At 32.2% G+C, this 17946-nt stretch overlaps 2 protein-coding genes across 2 annotated transcripts in view; one reads left to right on the top strand and one right to left on the bottom strand.

Moving 5' to 3' along the window:
* Positions 1 to 356: 356 nt before the first annotated feature.
* Positions 357 to 17946, bottom strand: part of LOC126824790 (uncharacterized protein KIAA2013 homolog) — a 28220-nt gene continuing 10630 nt past the window's right edge. The window contains exons 7-15 of the mRNA XM_050554178.1: positions 17431 to 17504; positions 15975 to 16112; positions 15280 to 15382; positions 14697 to 14765; positions 14127 to 14326; positions 13246 to 13358; positions 9734 to 9998; positions 6859 to 6983; positions 357 to 5985 (exon numbers count right to left, since the gene is read on the bottom strand). Of these exons, the coding sequence (XP_050410135.1) occupies positions 5798 to 5985; positions 6859 to 6983; positions 9734 to 9998; positions 13246 to 13358; positions 14127 to 14326; positions 14697 to 14765; positions 15280 to 15382; positions 15975 to 16112; positions 17431 to 17504 (1275 nt within the window). The 3' untranslated portion in view covers positions 357 to 5797. The remainder of the gene's footprint in view (positions 5986 to 6858; positions 6984 to 9733; positions 9999 to 13245; positions 13359 to 14126; positions 14327 to 14696; positions 14766 to 15279; positions 15383 to 15974; positions 16113 to 17430; positions 17505 to 17946) is intronic.
* The window catches only part of LOC126824789 (Bardet-Biedl syndrome 2 protein homolog), a 37039-nt gene continuing 30422 nt past the window's right edge, over positions 11330 to 17946 (top strand). Inside the window, exon 1 of the mRNA XM_050554177.1 lies at positions 11330 to 11401. The gene's annotated coding sequence lies outside the window, so the exon portion shown is untranslated. The remainder of the gene's footprint in view (positions 11402 to 17946) is intronic.

The raw sequence follows: 17946 nt of genomic DNA, 5'->3' as shown, positions 1-17946 counted from the left end.
TGCTGGCTCAGTGGCTCACTAACCTGGGTTCGATCCTGGAGTGTATTCAGTGAAGTACAGGGATGCGAAGGTCTGTCAGATGGCACACGTTGGCATTGAGAGAAAGAATCTAATGCTAAAAATAAATCTTCGGACTTCAGAGACTGGTTTAAATCATTCTTATGTTCAGTTATTAATATCCATCATGGACAAGGATCGTTCCAGTTAAAAAATGTATCGTGGTGATTTATAATCCATGTCATTCTTATTAATTATTATTTTCTCTTCCAGCATTAACTATCTCACACTTGGGTAGTTAGGATACAGACCATTAACACTAATTGATCAAATCATTCATGAAAATCAACAAATAAATCTATTTTTTTATCTTTTATATTAATTTTGCATGAAAATGATTGAGTTATGTCATGAAATATTTACAAACGATATACATTTAACCATAATGTCCATAATCACAAACACCCTAACATATTCCACTATAAGTACAGGAAACGAGCATGGATTTTACTTTTTATCTATTGTATCATAGAGGAAGGTGGGGTAGATTCACAGTGAAAGTTACAATTCTATTAAATAACAACTAGCCAAAGATCCCATATCATTTTTATACATAATCAGTTTTTCATCCAATCCAAACACACTTTCCATGTCAGCCCTTATGGCTCTCATACTAAGTGACAATGTGACAGAGCTAGTTTACAAAACCTATGAAATGGTACAGGAGATTTACAGTTATTTGCAGCCACTCACCTCTCTACCACACCTCCTCAATGACCTTATAATTAGGATACCCCCCTCTCTCCCCATTATTTATTCTGTTATTTATTCGTACAAGGACAAGACAAAAATCAGATCTTTAGCAATCCGTGTTAATCAATGAAGAAATAAGCCTGGTTATGATATGAAAATTGCTAACAATTAATTTAACTGAAAACAAACAATTAATAATAATAATAATAATATAATCAACAATAAAACAAACATCCAAAGAATTTGTCCATTTGAATGAAATCAATAACAAACTAATAATATGTTATTTTATAACATAAAATACCTGACAGGTGATGAAATTTAAATTTTTTCAAAAAAACATATATGCTCAAATAAAATTGATTAACTTAAAGCCAATGTTATTTAGAAAACACACCTGACTATTTAAACAATTAGAGTTTCAGTTGATTAAAGATACATTATGTAAGATTTAGTTAAAGAGTTAGCCATTCTTGCTATAATAGTTCGAAAAAAGATAATGTAAAATGAATAATTTGAAAATTTCATTCAAATTACTCTATTGCGAGCGAAGATATTAGCCTTTGCGGGTTTGACAAGACGTGTGCAATAATTTCAACCACCGTACTGGTTGTTCGAAGCTAAGTCTCGCTCCTTCATTTTTTAGCTGAACTGTTCTAATCTATTTAATATCGGAGATACCATCGAGAGTTGATTATGGCCTGGATAAGTTACTTAATGTCTAATTAATAATTTAGAAAACATTTCAGGCCTAAAGAAAGACCTGCAATAGTCAGATTTAGCTCTTGCATAATGTATGTTTAATCAATACATTTAAAATATGTCACAAGTACTTCAACTGAATAACAATATTTATACATCTTGCGGGGAGCATGATGTAAGTAATAATTATTTTCTGATCAATGTATAAATATAATACGACTACTCTACATTCCATTAAAATGCTCATAAAATCTAATATCAGTATTTACCATTACAAAGAAATACTAATTAAATGATAATAGCTGACCACTATATAATCCAGCAATAAAATAACATTTGTTTAATGGCAATCATTTATTCACTCACTCATCCAAATCTGTCATTCTGTATTGAATACAATTATAAATGTATTTGAATATTTAACATGATATGCTCTTATAGGACCATGGCGTATACACATCTCCCAGACAATCAAGTACATAAACATTTGTTAAATATTATAAAGAAAAATCCTGTATTAGGCAATTTAATGTTCATTTATAAGATCACAATCCCAGGCCATAATTTTATTTTTTTATATCAGTAATTGACTGTGTATTTCCTTAGGAAAAAAAACTTGTTTGGGGTGGCCAATTTATTTAGTAATTTTTGAATGCTTACAGATCAAATGATGTTTATTATATTTATCATATTTTCAGATGGAGATATCTTTACTACTAATTAATTCAAATGTCTCAAATTTTCACAGATTGTCATTTGAAGTGTTACAGAATAAAACAGATTTAGCCAAATGAAATAACCTGTTATCATCTTGTGACGCTTTTTTAACAACAAATGTTGGTTTGGGTTTGGTTTTTTTGGTAGATAATTACAAATCTGAAAATATTGCGGTTATGTCTTTCTAATTGGAATCTAAATTCCTGTGATTCTTCTACAATATATTATCTTTTGCGTGCTCTACTGTTTACATATAGAATAAATATTACATTTACAAATTTCACTAACATAAATTAGTAAATGGCAATGAAATAGTTTTCAATGATAAATTTAAAGCCCACAAGATATAACAAAATTAAATCATTAAGAACAATTGTTGTGTTTGTTTCATAAACCCAAGTATATACATATTATTGTGTTTTATAAACCCATCTATACATTTTACTAAAACTATATACAATTTCAATATTTACATGTAAATTATTTAACAATTCTACATGACAAAGACACACATTTTCTTCTTGACTACATATACAATCTTTAAATAGAAATATGTATGTTTTAATACTATATGTCCAAACTATGTCTATTAACTATTTTTGAACTTATAAGAAGTATCGAATATCTGTATTTGTATGATTTAGATACAAAAGGACATTATTGATTAGATAGAACCAATTTATTTTTATTTTTTCATTTAACAATCAACAGTTAAAGTATAAAATCAATTTTATTATTGCCCCCGCCTCGGACATTTTACAGCTGTAACCATCAAAAACATTTTATATATTAAACACAATATTGAATCATGTGAGATTATATATATAGTCAGTAAATATTTTACTATAAAAGGTTGAATATAAACACATTATACACCCACTGAGAGCCCATTTGTATTGTATTGTCACAATACTGAATACTTGAAAAATCAAATTCTTCAACTTCACATTTGTATGAAGTACAAATATGAAACCTTTAAAACCAGTTTCTTTATGATCACTCACCCAACTGAAACCTCTATAACAGTAAAATGTTTATTTGTTCATAAAATATCAATATGCAAGATACAAAACTTCTCTCAAATCAAATTAGGCTAGTCCATACCAATTATATGCCTGATTTGTTAAAGGGGCATTATGTAAGATTAGATATAAAGAGCTGACAGTTCTTGCTATAATAGTTAAAAAATAGATAATGAAAATGGAATATGTTGAAAATTTCAGTCAACTTACTTCACTCTTGAGCGCAGTCATTGCCGATACAATTACAGTGTAGCCTCGATTGTCATTGCTACCGTTTTTACAATAATAAACAAAGTCTTGATTATCCATTTTCACGTTAAATCATAAACTGCAAATCATATTTAAATCTGTTGAAAATCTAGAGTATCTGATGGCATGGAGTGTTGATTATGGTCTTGATTATTAATTAGTTAATTAATATCTAATTAATAATCTGTATATCGGCTTGAGTTGACAAGACAAAGAAAAGTTGTGTATCACAGGATAATGATAATACATTGACATAAAACATGCTAAAAGCAACATATTTACTTTTGAATTATCAAATGATTAGCTTATTGTTGTATAGTTTTCTGAGAAAACTTTAACTGATAATACAGATTCTTTCATTTCTAGAATGCACATTATCTGCTTGTCACAAAATTATAAATATTTTATTATCAACACCTATCTTAAAACAGAATAACATATTTTCCATTGTCTAAGTGAAGCTATAAGAGTGGAATGTTGTTGAAATACAAGATAGATTGCACAAAACATTGTTATACTATAGATAGTTTCAGTTTAAATAAAAGAAAGGGATATATGTCATATAAATAAACATTTGTATTATACCTATGTAACAATAATGTGGCTCTTTTCAGACATTAAGACAAAGATTTCACACTGTAATTTTGCCAGATGGTCATTTGTTGACAAATTTGGTTTACTTAGGATTAGCAAGACACTTTTTGCAAAAAAAAATGACAATTTTTAGCATTTGACAAATTTGAACATTTATTAGTGCCTAAAAACTATCAATTTACCGTACAGTTCAACAGTCAGTGAACTTTACTACCAGTAAATATGAATGAAACAAGAACCCTCCATTTGGAATATTCATTAATATCATCAGAGAGAGAGAGAAATGGGGTTTAACGTCCACTTGACACAAACTAGGTAATTTAGGGACTAACACACGGTTCAATTTTATTTCAATAATTCGCTTGCACTTTGAGGTCTTTAGCAGTGGGAGGAAACCGGAGGACCCAGAGAAAACCCTACTCCTTGTCACATACAACCAGGGATTCGAAACCACGTCAGTTGACTCAATGACAGACATTATGATACAGTGCGCACATGCTTACCATTCAGCCATTCACACCCCCCCCCCCCCCCCCGTCGTTAATATCATCAAAAACCTGCCTCATTATACTCAGTCTGTTTCACAGAGGTATTGTAATCGTAATACCTCTGTGACAGACCACAATAATTTAATTATAATTTTATTGATCAGTTTGGTTGTTCTTTTATCTAAATTATAAAATTTCCTATTTTTCAAAAGCTGTAAAACCAGGATTATTTAAATTCCAACATATTTTCAACCCAGCTGTTACTATATTTTAAACTAAATTAATCTTTAATTTAGACAAAGCAATAAATAAAAACTAGAATTCCGTAGGAATATTGACGTGTTTTGGTACGTCATGTCACACCAAGAATTACTGAGTATAGTATCATCCAATACCTATTAAAGTGGAAAAACCTGTCGTTTTGAACCCTTCTAAAACCGGAAGTTATACTTCAAGGCCCAACTTTTTGATGTTTATTGATAGTAGACATCAGAGTCATCATATATACAAATGTCAAGGGTCATTGAAAGACTAGGTCACCAGATAGTAGGTAAAAAGTTGAAAAACTAAAAGTGAAATCAAAAGTAAACAACATAGAAATTCAAAAATCAGCTCCCTAAGAATTGTTACCACCTGGACTAGGTTCAAAACAAAAATAAGTTTTTGAAAATTGGAATGAAAATGGTGGCTGAATATCGATTTAAAGGATTTTTGTAAATCCAATATGGCGGCCAAATGTTTAAAAATGTTTTTGAACAAGGTCTCTCAAATATATCTGGGGCTAACACCACCATATGTCATTTTAGGTCTATTTATAAAATGGAAAGAATTATTCACGTTTGGGAAAAATCAGAAGGCTCTGAAAATTTCCAGAAGTTTCCGGAAGCCGTCACAATTTTTTTAGAATCCCATTTTGAAGGCATCGACGTGTTCCTTATTCCTACCAAGTTTCAACATGAAACCTTAAATAGTGATGGAGATACGCCATCTTGAATGTCGAAAAAATGTTGAAGAAAACTTTTGCAAATCTTTGACGCTAAAACTAATCGAGCGAATTTCCGAATTTCGAAAAACCATAACTGAGATATGGGCAATCTAAGATTATTTTTTGTAGCCTTCCGCATAACACTTCCTGTTTGTCAAAATTGTGCACAATTGCTAAATGCCACTCACGGATTATACGGTGTAATGTAGTTTTCCAAGGAAATATTCTCAATAAACTACTTTTGTATGTACATATAATATATAAGTAAAATAAAATGATAAATACTGGTACTATAAACTATATTTAGATCTTGCATACCTTTCCTGTCCTTGACAATATTCATTATATATTAATTTAAATAAAAATAAGTGAAATATTAAAATAAGAAATGCTATGGACACCCAGAATAAGGTTGGTAATCCTCCAAAATGATGTCCATGTTTGTGTAAGGCAATGACATGATGTTCATGAGCAGGAGCTGAAAAAAAAACCAAATTGATAAAGTTGTACATATTCTATTGTAGTTTTACCACATTCTACATGACCCATCTGCGTAATAGGTTGAGAAAGAATCAGTTGACAGTTGTTTTCCTGGTTTGAATCATAACAACAAGCGAATCAGACATAATCTTAAAAGAAGATTTAACTGTATTATATAAACAGGAGCTTTCTTTCGCCCCCAAATCTATCTAAAACCTTTTTTTTTTTTGCAATAATTCAAAATGTAATCTTATAAATAGATTGTTTTTTTTATTCCATTTATTCTGTCAATCCTCATCCCTATCCTTCATGACACATTTTCTATGCATGATATGTCGATTACTTAGAAATAATCTCATCAATGAGAATCATAATTATAAGAAAACAAGAATAATCTTAATACAATACAAAGTGCTTTCTTTTGCTCCAAATCTATCTAGAAATACTAGAATCAATTTTTGGTTTAATCTTCAATGTAATTAGAATTTCTTGGGTTTTTTCCAATCAGTTTTTTTAGTGATCACTCCCTTAACATCTAAAGATATCTTTAAGAAAAGCATCTTCTATGACGGTAGTATAATGAAGTTAGGGAGTCACACAGTTTACCCTAAAACTGTGAACATCAGAGTGATACAAACTAGGTCATTTCGGGACTAACATATGCTTCAATCTTATTTCAACAATACGTGCAGGGGTCTTTAGCAGTGGGAGGAAACAGGCGATCCCTATTCCTTGTCACGTGTCACATGCAAGCTAGGAATAGAAGCCTTGCCAGTTGATTGAATAGCAGACCTTATGATCTGAAGTGAAAATGTTAGTTCATTCTACCACCCAACCCCCGAGCTAATGAAGAATAAAAAGTATATTTTACCTTCTTCTATAGTTGTGACATGTATTATATGTTTTAAATCTGTCATATGTTGTTTATCAGCTGTGATATATAATATAGATGTTAATGGATCTGTTAATTTCACTGGAAATCTCTGCCAATTTTTACTGAATAGAAACAAAAAAAAGATCCAATCATTTGAAAAATGATAAACTAACATACATTATGTCCTAGATAAAATTATATATAAATTCATTAGGCCAGTCAGTGCAGAAAAGTAGGATATTGAACCCCATTTCATTTGTAAGAAATAATCTTGTATACATTATTTCTTAGATAACATTACAAATATGTGTACGAGTATGGTAACTTAAAAGATTATAATGTCTATGTCAACAAATCACCTGAACTATAAGTTTTACCTTTGTCAACCTATCTATATCATCTTTATGTAAATAGATACTGAATGATTCACTTACCTCAGTAAACAATATTTCATGTAACCTACATTTGAATATTGTACTAATGTAATAAAATTTTATTAAGGGTATATATTACAGCGCGCAGTTGTGTGGTAGATTTGCATTTTTTGGAAAGTATCACATTTCTCACAGCTTAACCCACGCAAATATATACCGGTACTCAAGAATGATTATTTAACATTTTTAAGAAAGTCAAATCAAAATACAACGCTAAATAAACTCCTGGCTACTAGCATTCAATCAGATTAAAACATGATTATTAAACAGGCATTATACAAGAGCTAAACCTGCCTAATGCAGGTCTTTCTTTATGCCTGAAATGTTATATAAATTATTAATTGGACATTAATTAACTTGAGCATAATTAACTCTCGATGCCATCAGATGGCTGCAATATAAGTAGACTTAAATACTTTTGTGGTCGATACGGTTACCATAAAAATGTATAATCGAGATAAAGTTTATTATCGCAACAACAGTAATAATGACAATCCAGGCTAAATTATAACTGTATCGTCAATATCCAGGCTCAGGGTGAAGTAATTAACCTGGAATTTTCAGCATATTCTCTTTTCATTATCTATGTTTTTTTAACTATTATAGCGAGAATTGTCAGCTCTTTATCTAAATCTTTAATGCCCCTTTAATTACATTTCAAGAAACATAACGATGGCGGTGGGCTTGTTTACATAGGAAGCAGCATAGATAGAAGAAATTTCAGTTCATCATATCTTTGTAAATACTAAAAGGAACCATTTCTGATCTGATATTCCTATAGGTTCAATGTTGTAGTTTGCAAGGGATTCCTATAACGTTCAAATAACACTCAGATACTTTAAAGGGTGAAGGTTCTATCCTTTGACACCTTAAAATGGGTGAAAATGGGTCTAAATGTCATTCTAAAAGCACATATCAACATAATATGAATGTATATAAAGTGATCTACATTCAATTTTATTTTAATTTCTAATTCATTATAGTGAAAAACTTGAACAGTCCAAATTGAACGGCAGTCATTTACGTTTGCTTAGTTATAAGATATAGTCCATCAGTCCTAGAAATTATGACATTTCTATTACGGTCAGTATCAGAAAATGCTTACAGCACCATTACATTTTTTCTTATTAAAGAGGCATTAGGTAAGATTAGATAAAGAGCTGACAGTTCTCGATATAATAGTTAAAGAATAGATAATGAAAACAAAATACACTGAAATTTTCAGTCAAATTGCTTCACATAGGAATCGAGATATTAGCCATTAATTTTAGTTTAGTCTTAGTCGTGATTACTTTAAAATATCTATCACAAAATGTATTCAAATCCAGTTAATATCACAGACTAACGATGGCATAGAGAGTTGATTATGGTCTGGATAAGTTAATCAATGTCCAATTAATAATTTAGATAACATTTCAGGCCCAAAGAAAGACCTGCAATAGGCAGAGTTAGCTCTTGCATATGCATGTTTAACACAAATTGTTGTTTTTGCCTGTCACATAATTTGCAAAGTTTTTATTCATTCTAAGATGATAGTCAATCGATACAGAAGTCACACGACAACCATAACTGAAATTGCTTCATAAGATAAAATTCCGTACTACTATGCCATAGCCGTCAATAATAGAGACAATATTGAATATGTTAAAAATAAACCTTTGTCAGCATGTGTATAAAATACTAAATCATAACCGTAAATGTAAGTTAAAACTAAATCTAGCATTGCTGGTTTATTGACCTAATTCCAACCTATGTATGTCAATGTCATCGGTGATTTTGCATCAGAGATTCTGCTGGAAAAATATATTATTAATGTCTGTTTAAAGGGGTATACAGTGTTCTCTCTGGAGATTATTCAATGACTATTTACATTTAACTAACAACTGATCAGTCAAACCATCAAATGTATGATACAATTATTATTTTAATATCTACCTGGGAGACGGCACGATTCCCAAGATTCCCAATCATCTTCATTCATGTATTTTCACAAAGGCAACTTACAGGACCTTTTATAAATAATCAGCAAACTTGTTTTTTGGGTTTTTTTACGGGATTATAAAAATTACCGTCCTATGTGCTAATTACTTAGATTATAAACCACATGGCCGATTCTCACTAAGGTATGACTGTTGGACTGTTATTGTAGCTGACAAGCATGTTGATCAAAAAGTAATAATGAACCCTTTGTAATGTAGCCAAAAGAAGATTTATGACACCATAGTGGTAGGTTCATTGTTTTAGTGGCCGGTTCATTGTTTTAGTGGCCAGAACCTAGTTTTATCAATTGTTTTTTTTAAAACATCAAGCGACTGTGGCTGAATATAATCAGCCAATTAAGATCCCTGATGGTGAGTAAGCTGAAATGTAAACTTATTAATATTATGAGAAAACTCTGTTTAAAACTATGTAAAAACTAATAATAATTTGTTTTTTACCTAAGAGAAACAGGAGCATCCACACAACCAGCATCACATCCATAATATGGTTTATCATTTCTATCTAATGCTACATATAAATTAGCTTTATTATCTTCTCCCACTATCACAGATATATTAACATGGGTGTTATTGCCATAGTTTATACGACGGAATGAAATATCTCGATGTAATTCTTTAGGATGTACAGCAAATTCTAAATGATGATCTTTAAATTTCAAGGCACCAAAACTCATCACCATTGCTTGAAGTACTCCTTCAGCACCTGCATAATTTAATCAGATTTACATATCATTAATATAAATTAAAAAAACAATATTTCAGACAAAAAGTTTTAATCACTTGTTGCTAGTTTAGTCCTCCAGCTAAAATATGTAATTCAAAAATAGTGTCAATATGTTTCTTTTGACATAAAATAGAGAGAAATGGGGTTTAACGTCCACATGACACAAACTAGGTCCTTTTGGGACTAACATATGGTTAAATTCTATTTCAATAATTCGCTTGAACGTAGGGGTCTTTAGCAGTGGGAGGAAACCGGAGAAACCCCACGAGGTTGGACAGGCGACCCTACTCCTTGTGGGGAATCGAAACCACACCACTTGCCTCAATGACAGACCTTATGATCCAATGTGCACATGTTAACCATTAATGGAAATGGACTGTTCGTCATCAAAATTGACATTTACATTCAAAAACTTATAAATTTAAGAAGGGCAGAGTGCAGCTTAATATCAAGTATGAAAGTGTCCAAATTTTGCAAATTTTCAGGATTAAGAGGATAGTCTTTGAAACTAAGGAATTAATTTTTGAGATTAAGAAGATAATGTAAGAAAATCATTTTTTGAAACTAAGAGTCAACTTGAAGGTGTTATGCAAATGTGATTTAACCCCAAATTTGAGGTTTTGAGAAAACACCGAAAATAGAAGCCATTCAAATAAAGAAAAAGTTCCAGAAAAAATTTTATTACTTTAACATCATGAAATACAATATAGGACTAAAATGTACTAAAATAATGTGCATCAAATTTTGGATATCCTACGCACAAAAATTAAATAGAGTGTGGTGAGGTTGTGGTGAAATGCAGAAAACCCTCTTAAGTGTGAAGCAAGAAGTTTTGATGAACTGGAGACGGCATGAAGTCATTTTACCATTATGGCGATTGCAGTCAGTGTCGCCATTTTGGTTAACCCAAAACATTAAAAATAATTGGTTGTGTTGAGTTAATATGAAACTTCTTTTGTTTTAAAACAAGAATAACGTACATGTAATACCTAATTATCCCAGAGTGAATTTGTTTTACACAGTGAAAAGCAACACATATTATATAAATAAAAAATTATTAAGTTACAATAAATCTATAAAGTTAAGCCTATAGAATTAAAAATATCATCTCAAACAGAGTAGCTTATATACAGCAGATTGTATAGATTTATGAGAATTAAATTTGATTTACACAATGAAAGGCAACACATTGTTATGAAATTTCCAATACACATAATATATTTCATATCTAATAAAATGAAATGAATGATTGCTATATTAAAATACCGTGTTATTAGAATATTTTGTAAGAGAAGTTAAGAGGCGTACTGGGTGGTTAGGCAGGGTAGGTGGTGTTTGAAAAAACAAAAGAAACTGGAAATGGTTGATAACAATCGAATCAGGTGAGATTCCCAGCTAGGGTATAGGGATTGGTGTGGCTATGTGCCCTCTGTTCCGAAAAAGCGCCCCCTCAATGTACGTACATGCACCATTGATCAATCCTCCTTGTTCGTTGGCTTTAATCCTCAGTTGGACAGGAAACCAGTGTGGCTATGTGCCCTCTGTTCCGAAAAAGCGCCCCCTCAATGTACGTACATGCACCATTGATCAATCCTCCTTGTTCGATGGCTTTAGTCCTCAGTTGGACAGGGAACCAGTTAACGACCTATTGTATGGCTGGTATCTAATTTCCTCTGATTTCGATTTTAAAAAGTTTGTAGTTTGCACCATTTATGATCATAATTCTGCATTTATCCCCAGATTAAAATTGTCAAAAGCGGGCTGGGTAGCTCTATGCCCTCCGACCAACTGGTTTCGCCGCCCCCACAGCGCGGTGAACAAAAAGTGACATGATGAGAAAACGAAACTAGTTTGATTCACTATTCCTGCACCTCACTCATATAGATCGTTTTTCTCCTCAGATTGAGGCCATTATGAATTTTAGTTATTTTGAAAAAAAAATATGTTAATTTAGGTTTTTCTAAGTGTGGCGATCTGAGGCCCAGTCCGCCTCTGACAACAGATGAGTAGTAACTGTACTTGTTGACCTGGGCCAATCAAGAAGTGTAGGTTTTTGGCACAAATTTCTGGAGAAAATGACAGAGGCTCATATTTTGGGAGATTGTTTAGTCATTTCCACCTTGCCCAGATTAAGCGGGGTTCTGACCAGACTGCAGCCAAGAGCCCCAATGTTGCATTTACAGAAATTTACGTCCCGAAAAACTGATAAATCAAATAAATGAGACACGAAAGATATGGCTCCCATAAAGCAGCATGACTAGTCATAGAGTGGCGCCAGACAAGTGTTTATTACACTGATTTTAAATGTTTTATCCATTCGTCAATTGTAAAGCCCGAAAACTGTCGCACAATGCAGTTTGATCAAAAGGTAATGGAATTTTCGGGCACTTTTTTTTGGTGACTAGAAGGCAAAAGGATTTTTTTTCACAAGAAATATTATATTTCTTATTCTATTTTTCACATTGTCCGTCTACCCGGAACAGCCCGGCATATTGTCAAAATAATTAGAGAGACGCTGTTTTGGGTTAACCAATATGGCATCGATGACTTCACCTCATTAAAGCTTCTTGGTGTGAAGGCATTTTCTCGTTCTCACTACGTGTACACAATGCCCCCGCTATGCACTTTGCACACACCTTTTGCACTGCACAGCAACGTCCCCACCGTCTCAACCACGTTGCTGACACGATCTAGAACGCCACGCTGACACGACGCCCCAACCCCATCATTACTACGCTGAAACAATGATTTCACATTGCTTAGTGGATTCTTGGTCTGTAGGGCAGACACTGAGCCTTATCTAAGTAGCGCCTAAAAACAATATTGCATATCAATTGTCATAAATTCTTTAATCAAAACATGTACTAAAACGATTTTTGGTAATTTGAGGGTTAGGACACATTTGCATAACACCGCCCAACTGTGCTGTACAACCCAGGCCCTGATACACGCTTCACTCAAAATGAAAAAAAATATGATTTACAAGTAAGACGTAACGGAAATAATGCGACCGATCTTAACGGTGGTCGTCTCTTGTATGGAGATAGTGTTCTAGTTCACGTCATGAGTTCGAATGTCAAACAATTTTAACAATATGGGCAATTGTTGAAACTAAGAGGATAATCTTTGAAACTCACAAGATAATTTTTGAGAAAAAAAGACGAGAGGACAATCACAAGATTAAATATACTTATATGGTTTAGTGTTGATATAATAAAAGACTTACCTGCTTGTACCATGAAAGAACAACTATGTTTTTCTAATGTTATCATCCATGTTGTAACTACTCTAGCAATATGATCTTCATCTACAACATCCATCCACAATGTATCAGCTTTTCTACAAATTAAGGGCATATTCCAGATATATTTCAACTTTTAGAACCTTTTATTCTAGTCACAAGTATAAATGAAGCATGCAGTTGTCAGGTAGAGTTGGAGAGAGAAATGATGTTTAATGTCTATTTGACACAAACTAGGTCATTTCAGGACTTACACATTGTTCAAATTTATTTCAATAATTCACTTTCACATAGAGGGTTTTAGCTGTGGGAGGAAACAGAAGGACCCAGAGAAAACCCACAAGGTTAACAGGCAAACATACTCTTTGTCCCGTATAAGCGTTGGATCAAAACCACACCACTTGACTCAATGGCAAACCGTAGACCAGCTAACAGGTGGAGTTGGAGACAAGATTCTTGACTATCGATCATCCTGTGCCTAGATCAACCTGTCTATAAATCGAGACCTGTATGTGTTTACAACAATTTCCCGCTATACTTTTGTGATTGAATAGCGGCTTGGTTAAATTTACAAATGATACTGAATAGTCACACCTTCCAGGTCTGGGATAATTTATGGCATACGCTTTATTTCTAAAAGGGTTACATAACCACAATAAACAATTTGGGTTATCATTTCCATTTAATCAATTAAGCTGAAATGTTGAGACAATATAAACCAGTCTTGACGTCTGAAAGAAGCCGTTGTATTTTAGATGTAATGGCCTAGTTCAAATTCTAAATTTTTTTTTACTGAAGATGGACTCTATTCTATTACTATTGATACATATAGTATACGTATGTTACTTTAGATTTAAAGAACTTACAATGTAGAATGTTCGCCGTAACATTTATCTGGATAATAAAGAACTTTTAATATTTCATCTCTCTGTTGTTTACTGGTTGTAAGATCGTGTAACGGTGCGGGTACATTACATAAAACATAATAGATTGTCGTATTAATCTTATCTCCATTGTGTGCATCACTAGCCTTTGATTTGCTTATACTAAAACCTGTTTCCCATAACTGAAAACAGAAATATCACACAGTTTACAAATTATACATATAGAATGAACAGACACGTAATAAAAAAAATCATAAGGTAAAAGCACAATCAGTTGAAACTATGAATATAAAAATACTTATAGTAATTAAATACTACAAAACAAGCCAACAGTATGGCTGATGTTCTCAGTCTTAACCAAGAATCAATGCGACAAAAATAAAAACACAAAAATAAACTCAGATTTTTGGCAAGTATTGTCCGAGAACCAGAATATTCTTTTGTATGGCCTAATTTGTGGGGTTTTGGAATGAAATTTTGGACATTATGAGGATTAAACATATTTAAATGACTTACACAAATACATTTAATATACGGTACTCTAGTACTTACTTTTCCCCAAACTTTAGTATGTTCTCTCTTTAACATTCTAGCATTAATATTCATAACTTCTGTCAGATCCTGCAAAACATGTAAATATAACATCATAAAATTACTGTACAAAGAATTTTAGAGAATAGTGAAGCCTGCATGGTAATGTAACAAATTTATAACTGTTTTCAAAGAAATGCCTTATATGTATAGGTATCAAGGGAGGTAAGAACATAACAGTATGTTGTGTTCCCTGATGGGGGGAAATGAAATGTAAGGGACAGGATTGTCTCAAGAGCCAAACAAAAGGCTTTAAAATTACATTACTATATTTAAATTATATGTTAATTAACTGGAAATTCCAAACTAGTCAACTCTATTACAATCATTATTTTGATTAATAATAGCTCATCAGTTAAAATAAATAAACTGAAATGGGGTTTAACATCCTAATGAAGAGGGGTTAAAATAAATATATCTACTAACCTAACAAGAAAGAGCCAAGAAAGGTAGAAATATTTTGGACATATGGGAAACAGTCAGCTTTTCTTGGTACAGTGTCCATCTGAGTAATACAGAAAATAGTAAAATAAATTCAACTAACCGACTTGACTTTTTCAACGAGATCTTGTAGGCTTGACTGGACAATTTGTTTATTGAGAGGTTTTGTGTACTTGACAATGGTTACTATATGTTGTTTATAGTTACTGAAAATAAAAAAAATTACCAAATATACAAATGAACTGTACTTTATATCAATCAATTGCAATGAAGAAACCAAATTAGGTTTCGTTGATTAAAAGATAAACCCCAGTTTTCAAGGATCCCTTTATAAAGGTTTTCAGTCTCCAACTCCACCAACATCTGGACCTTAAAACATTTCAAAGACCTTTAGATAGTTACTAGGGAAAAGGTTAAAGGGTACACAGAATATTCTACACACAATTAACCTGTTTTATTCAATAAAATATATCAGGTTTCTTAAATAACACTTTGAAAATGACAAAATGGTACATCCAAGGTCCAAATTTCATATTACTGATATTATTACAGGTGCAATACAGGCTATTGATTACAATATCAATAATCAATAACCTATCTCAATTACAAGTGTAATCAATAACCTATCACAATTGTAATTGACATAGGTTATTGATTACAATTGTGATAGGTTATTGATTACACTTGATTTTTAGAAATAATTAAATAAACATTTTTAGACAGCAAGAATGAGTAATGTTAGTTCATGCTCTCTACTGTTTTTAGTTTGAATTATCATTAGTCTGATATTCTACTGACCTGTTAGCTTTCACAACAACTGATGTTGGTGAAGCTATAGTAGCAATAACTGCTCCAACAACTGCATCTGTATTAGGTATCTTTATAACACCAGTTGTTACTCTGTATGTAAGTGTCTGCTGTTGGTAATCTTTTACACTGTAATAAATATCATGTCTATAATATGTACCGGTACTATTTTAATTTAAATTGATTCATATAAAGGTCATTCCATTTCAAGTGGACCAGTGCTTGTCTCGTGACAAGCCAACAGTGAGGCTGCAATCCCAAAATAAATAGATGACACTGCCCGGACCAGCAACGTCTTATGTAAACAATGCATGCGCTACTGAGCCAATTATTGACACCACGTGATGTGACGTCACGTGTTGAAAGCAGTCATCTTTTAGAGTGTTATTAAAAGACTTTCGTAATCCTCTGTGAAACAAATTGCTCTGAAGTCTCGACCAATCAAATTGCTTATTGCTCTGCTTATCCTGAGCAGAAAATGCTCATTATCAAACTTAGTCATGGTATTGATATAATGAAACTATACAACGAGTTTCATCGCTTTCACTTAATTAGAACCAAAGTCATCGTGTCCTAAAGCATCAACCAATCAAATTGCTTATCTCTGCTTAGCCTAGGGAGAAAAGACTCATCTTCGAACTCCATCAAGGCATTCACCTAATAAACACCCAGTCCTACACCAAGTTTGAACATTCTACCTCAATTAGAAGGTGAGTTATTGTGTCCCAAAAAATGTGACGGACAGACCCGTTTTAATAGTCCCCTGCTTTCTTTGAAAGGTGTTGGACAAAAAATATATGTTACAGTACATACAGACTTATATAAAACTGCAAAGTTCTATGACTTTAACATTAATATTGACTGAGATATGACTATTTGGATTGGGGTAACCCATTCGTAAGTTTTGAAGCTACTATTGTATGACTCAATTTTGTTGTACTGATTTTATATCTTCTATTTAGACAGTTTTCTTCAATTTTGGGGATTTGGAAGAACTTTTTATGCAGATTAATAATCCAGTATACTGTCGACTATAAATTTGAAAAGTAAATTATGATTTTTTTCATTTTTTGCCAATGTGAATGGATTAATTATAGTACTTGTTATTGTCTGATCATCATGAAACAAAACCTCCTAAGAACATTTTGTGTGTACTTAACAATTATGCATCAATACCATTGATTTATGATTCAACATCAAAAACATGGAAAATTCAAGATTAGAAATTACATTTTTAAATCATTCGACACTTCCAATACTTTGATCATCATCAAATCACACCCTGTAAGAGCTAGCTCATGACTATGCATAGCTTCTATAACCTGTATTTTAATAGTTTTCTGGTAAACCCTTAATTATGTATTCTCCACACCTTATCCATAAGATTTCACAATGATCAGTGTTAAGTCTATGTGTTTTCTACAATAACAAGTGATATTTGATCTACCTGTAAGTTTTAGTTTCAGCACCAGTCCATCCTGATGCTCCAACTTGATCAAACTCTATTATCACTGAATCTACCTACAACAAAAAAAACCACCACTTTACTACTGTAATTCTCTAGACATCTGGATTTGAATCGCATCCTGTATTATGACATCCACTCAAGTAACCCACAGCAGTTTTAGGCCATATAAACTAAATATTTTCAGAGCGATACACGGATCATTTGTCTTAAAAATTAAAAACAACCTTATTGTTATAGCTTACTGCAGACCGTATTTCCCATAAGAATGAGAGTTACCGGTAATCTTATTAAAGGTTTCCAGTTGAAGCCAGGAGCTAACTATATGTAGTCCTAATTGTCAAGTATGCAACTTAGAAAAGAAATGAAATGTGGTTTAACGTATAGTTTCTGCACCAACTGGGTTAATGAAAATGGGCATATGCCATGCATTGTGTTGTGAGAAAAGATTTGCCATGAAAATGGGACCTCAGAATTTGTACCATGCAAAAGACCAGA

Source organism: Patella vulgata, chromosome 6, assembly GCF_932274485.2.
Source record: "Patella vulgata chromosome 6, xgPatVulg1.2, whole genome shotgun sequence".
Classification (NCBI taxonomy): domain Eukaryota; kingdom Metazoa; phylum Mollusca; class Gastropoda; family Patellidae; genus Patella; species Patella vulgata.
Note: the sequence above shows the minus strand (reverse complement) of the source record. Positions and strands in the feature narration are given on the sequence as shown.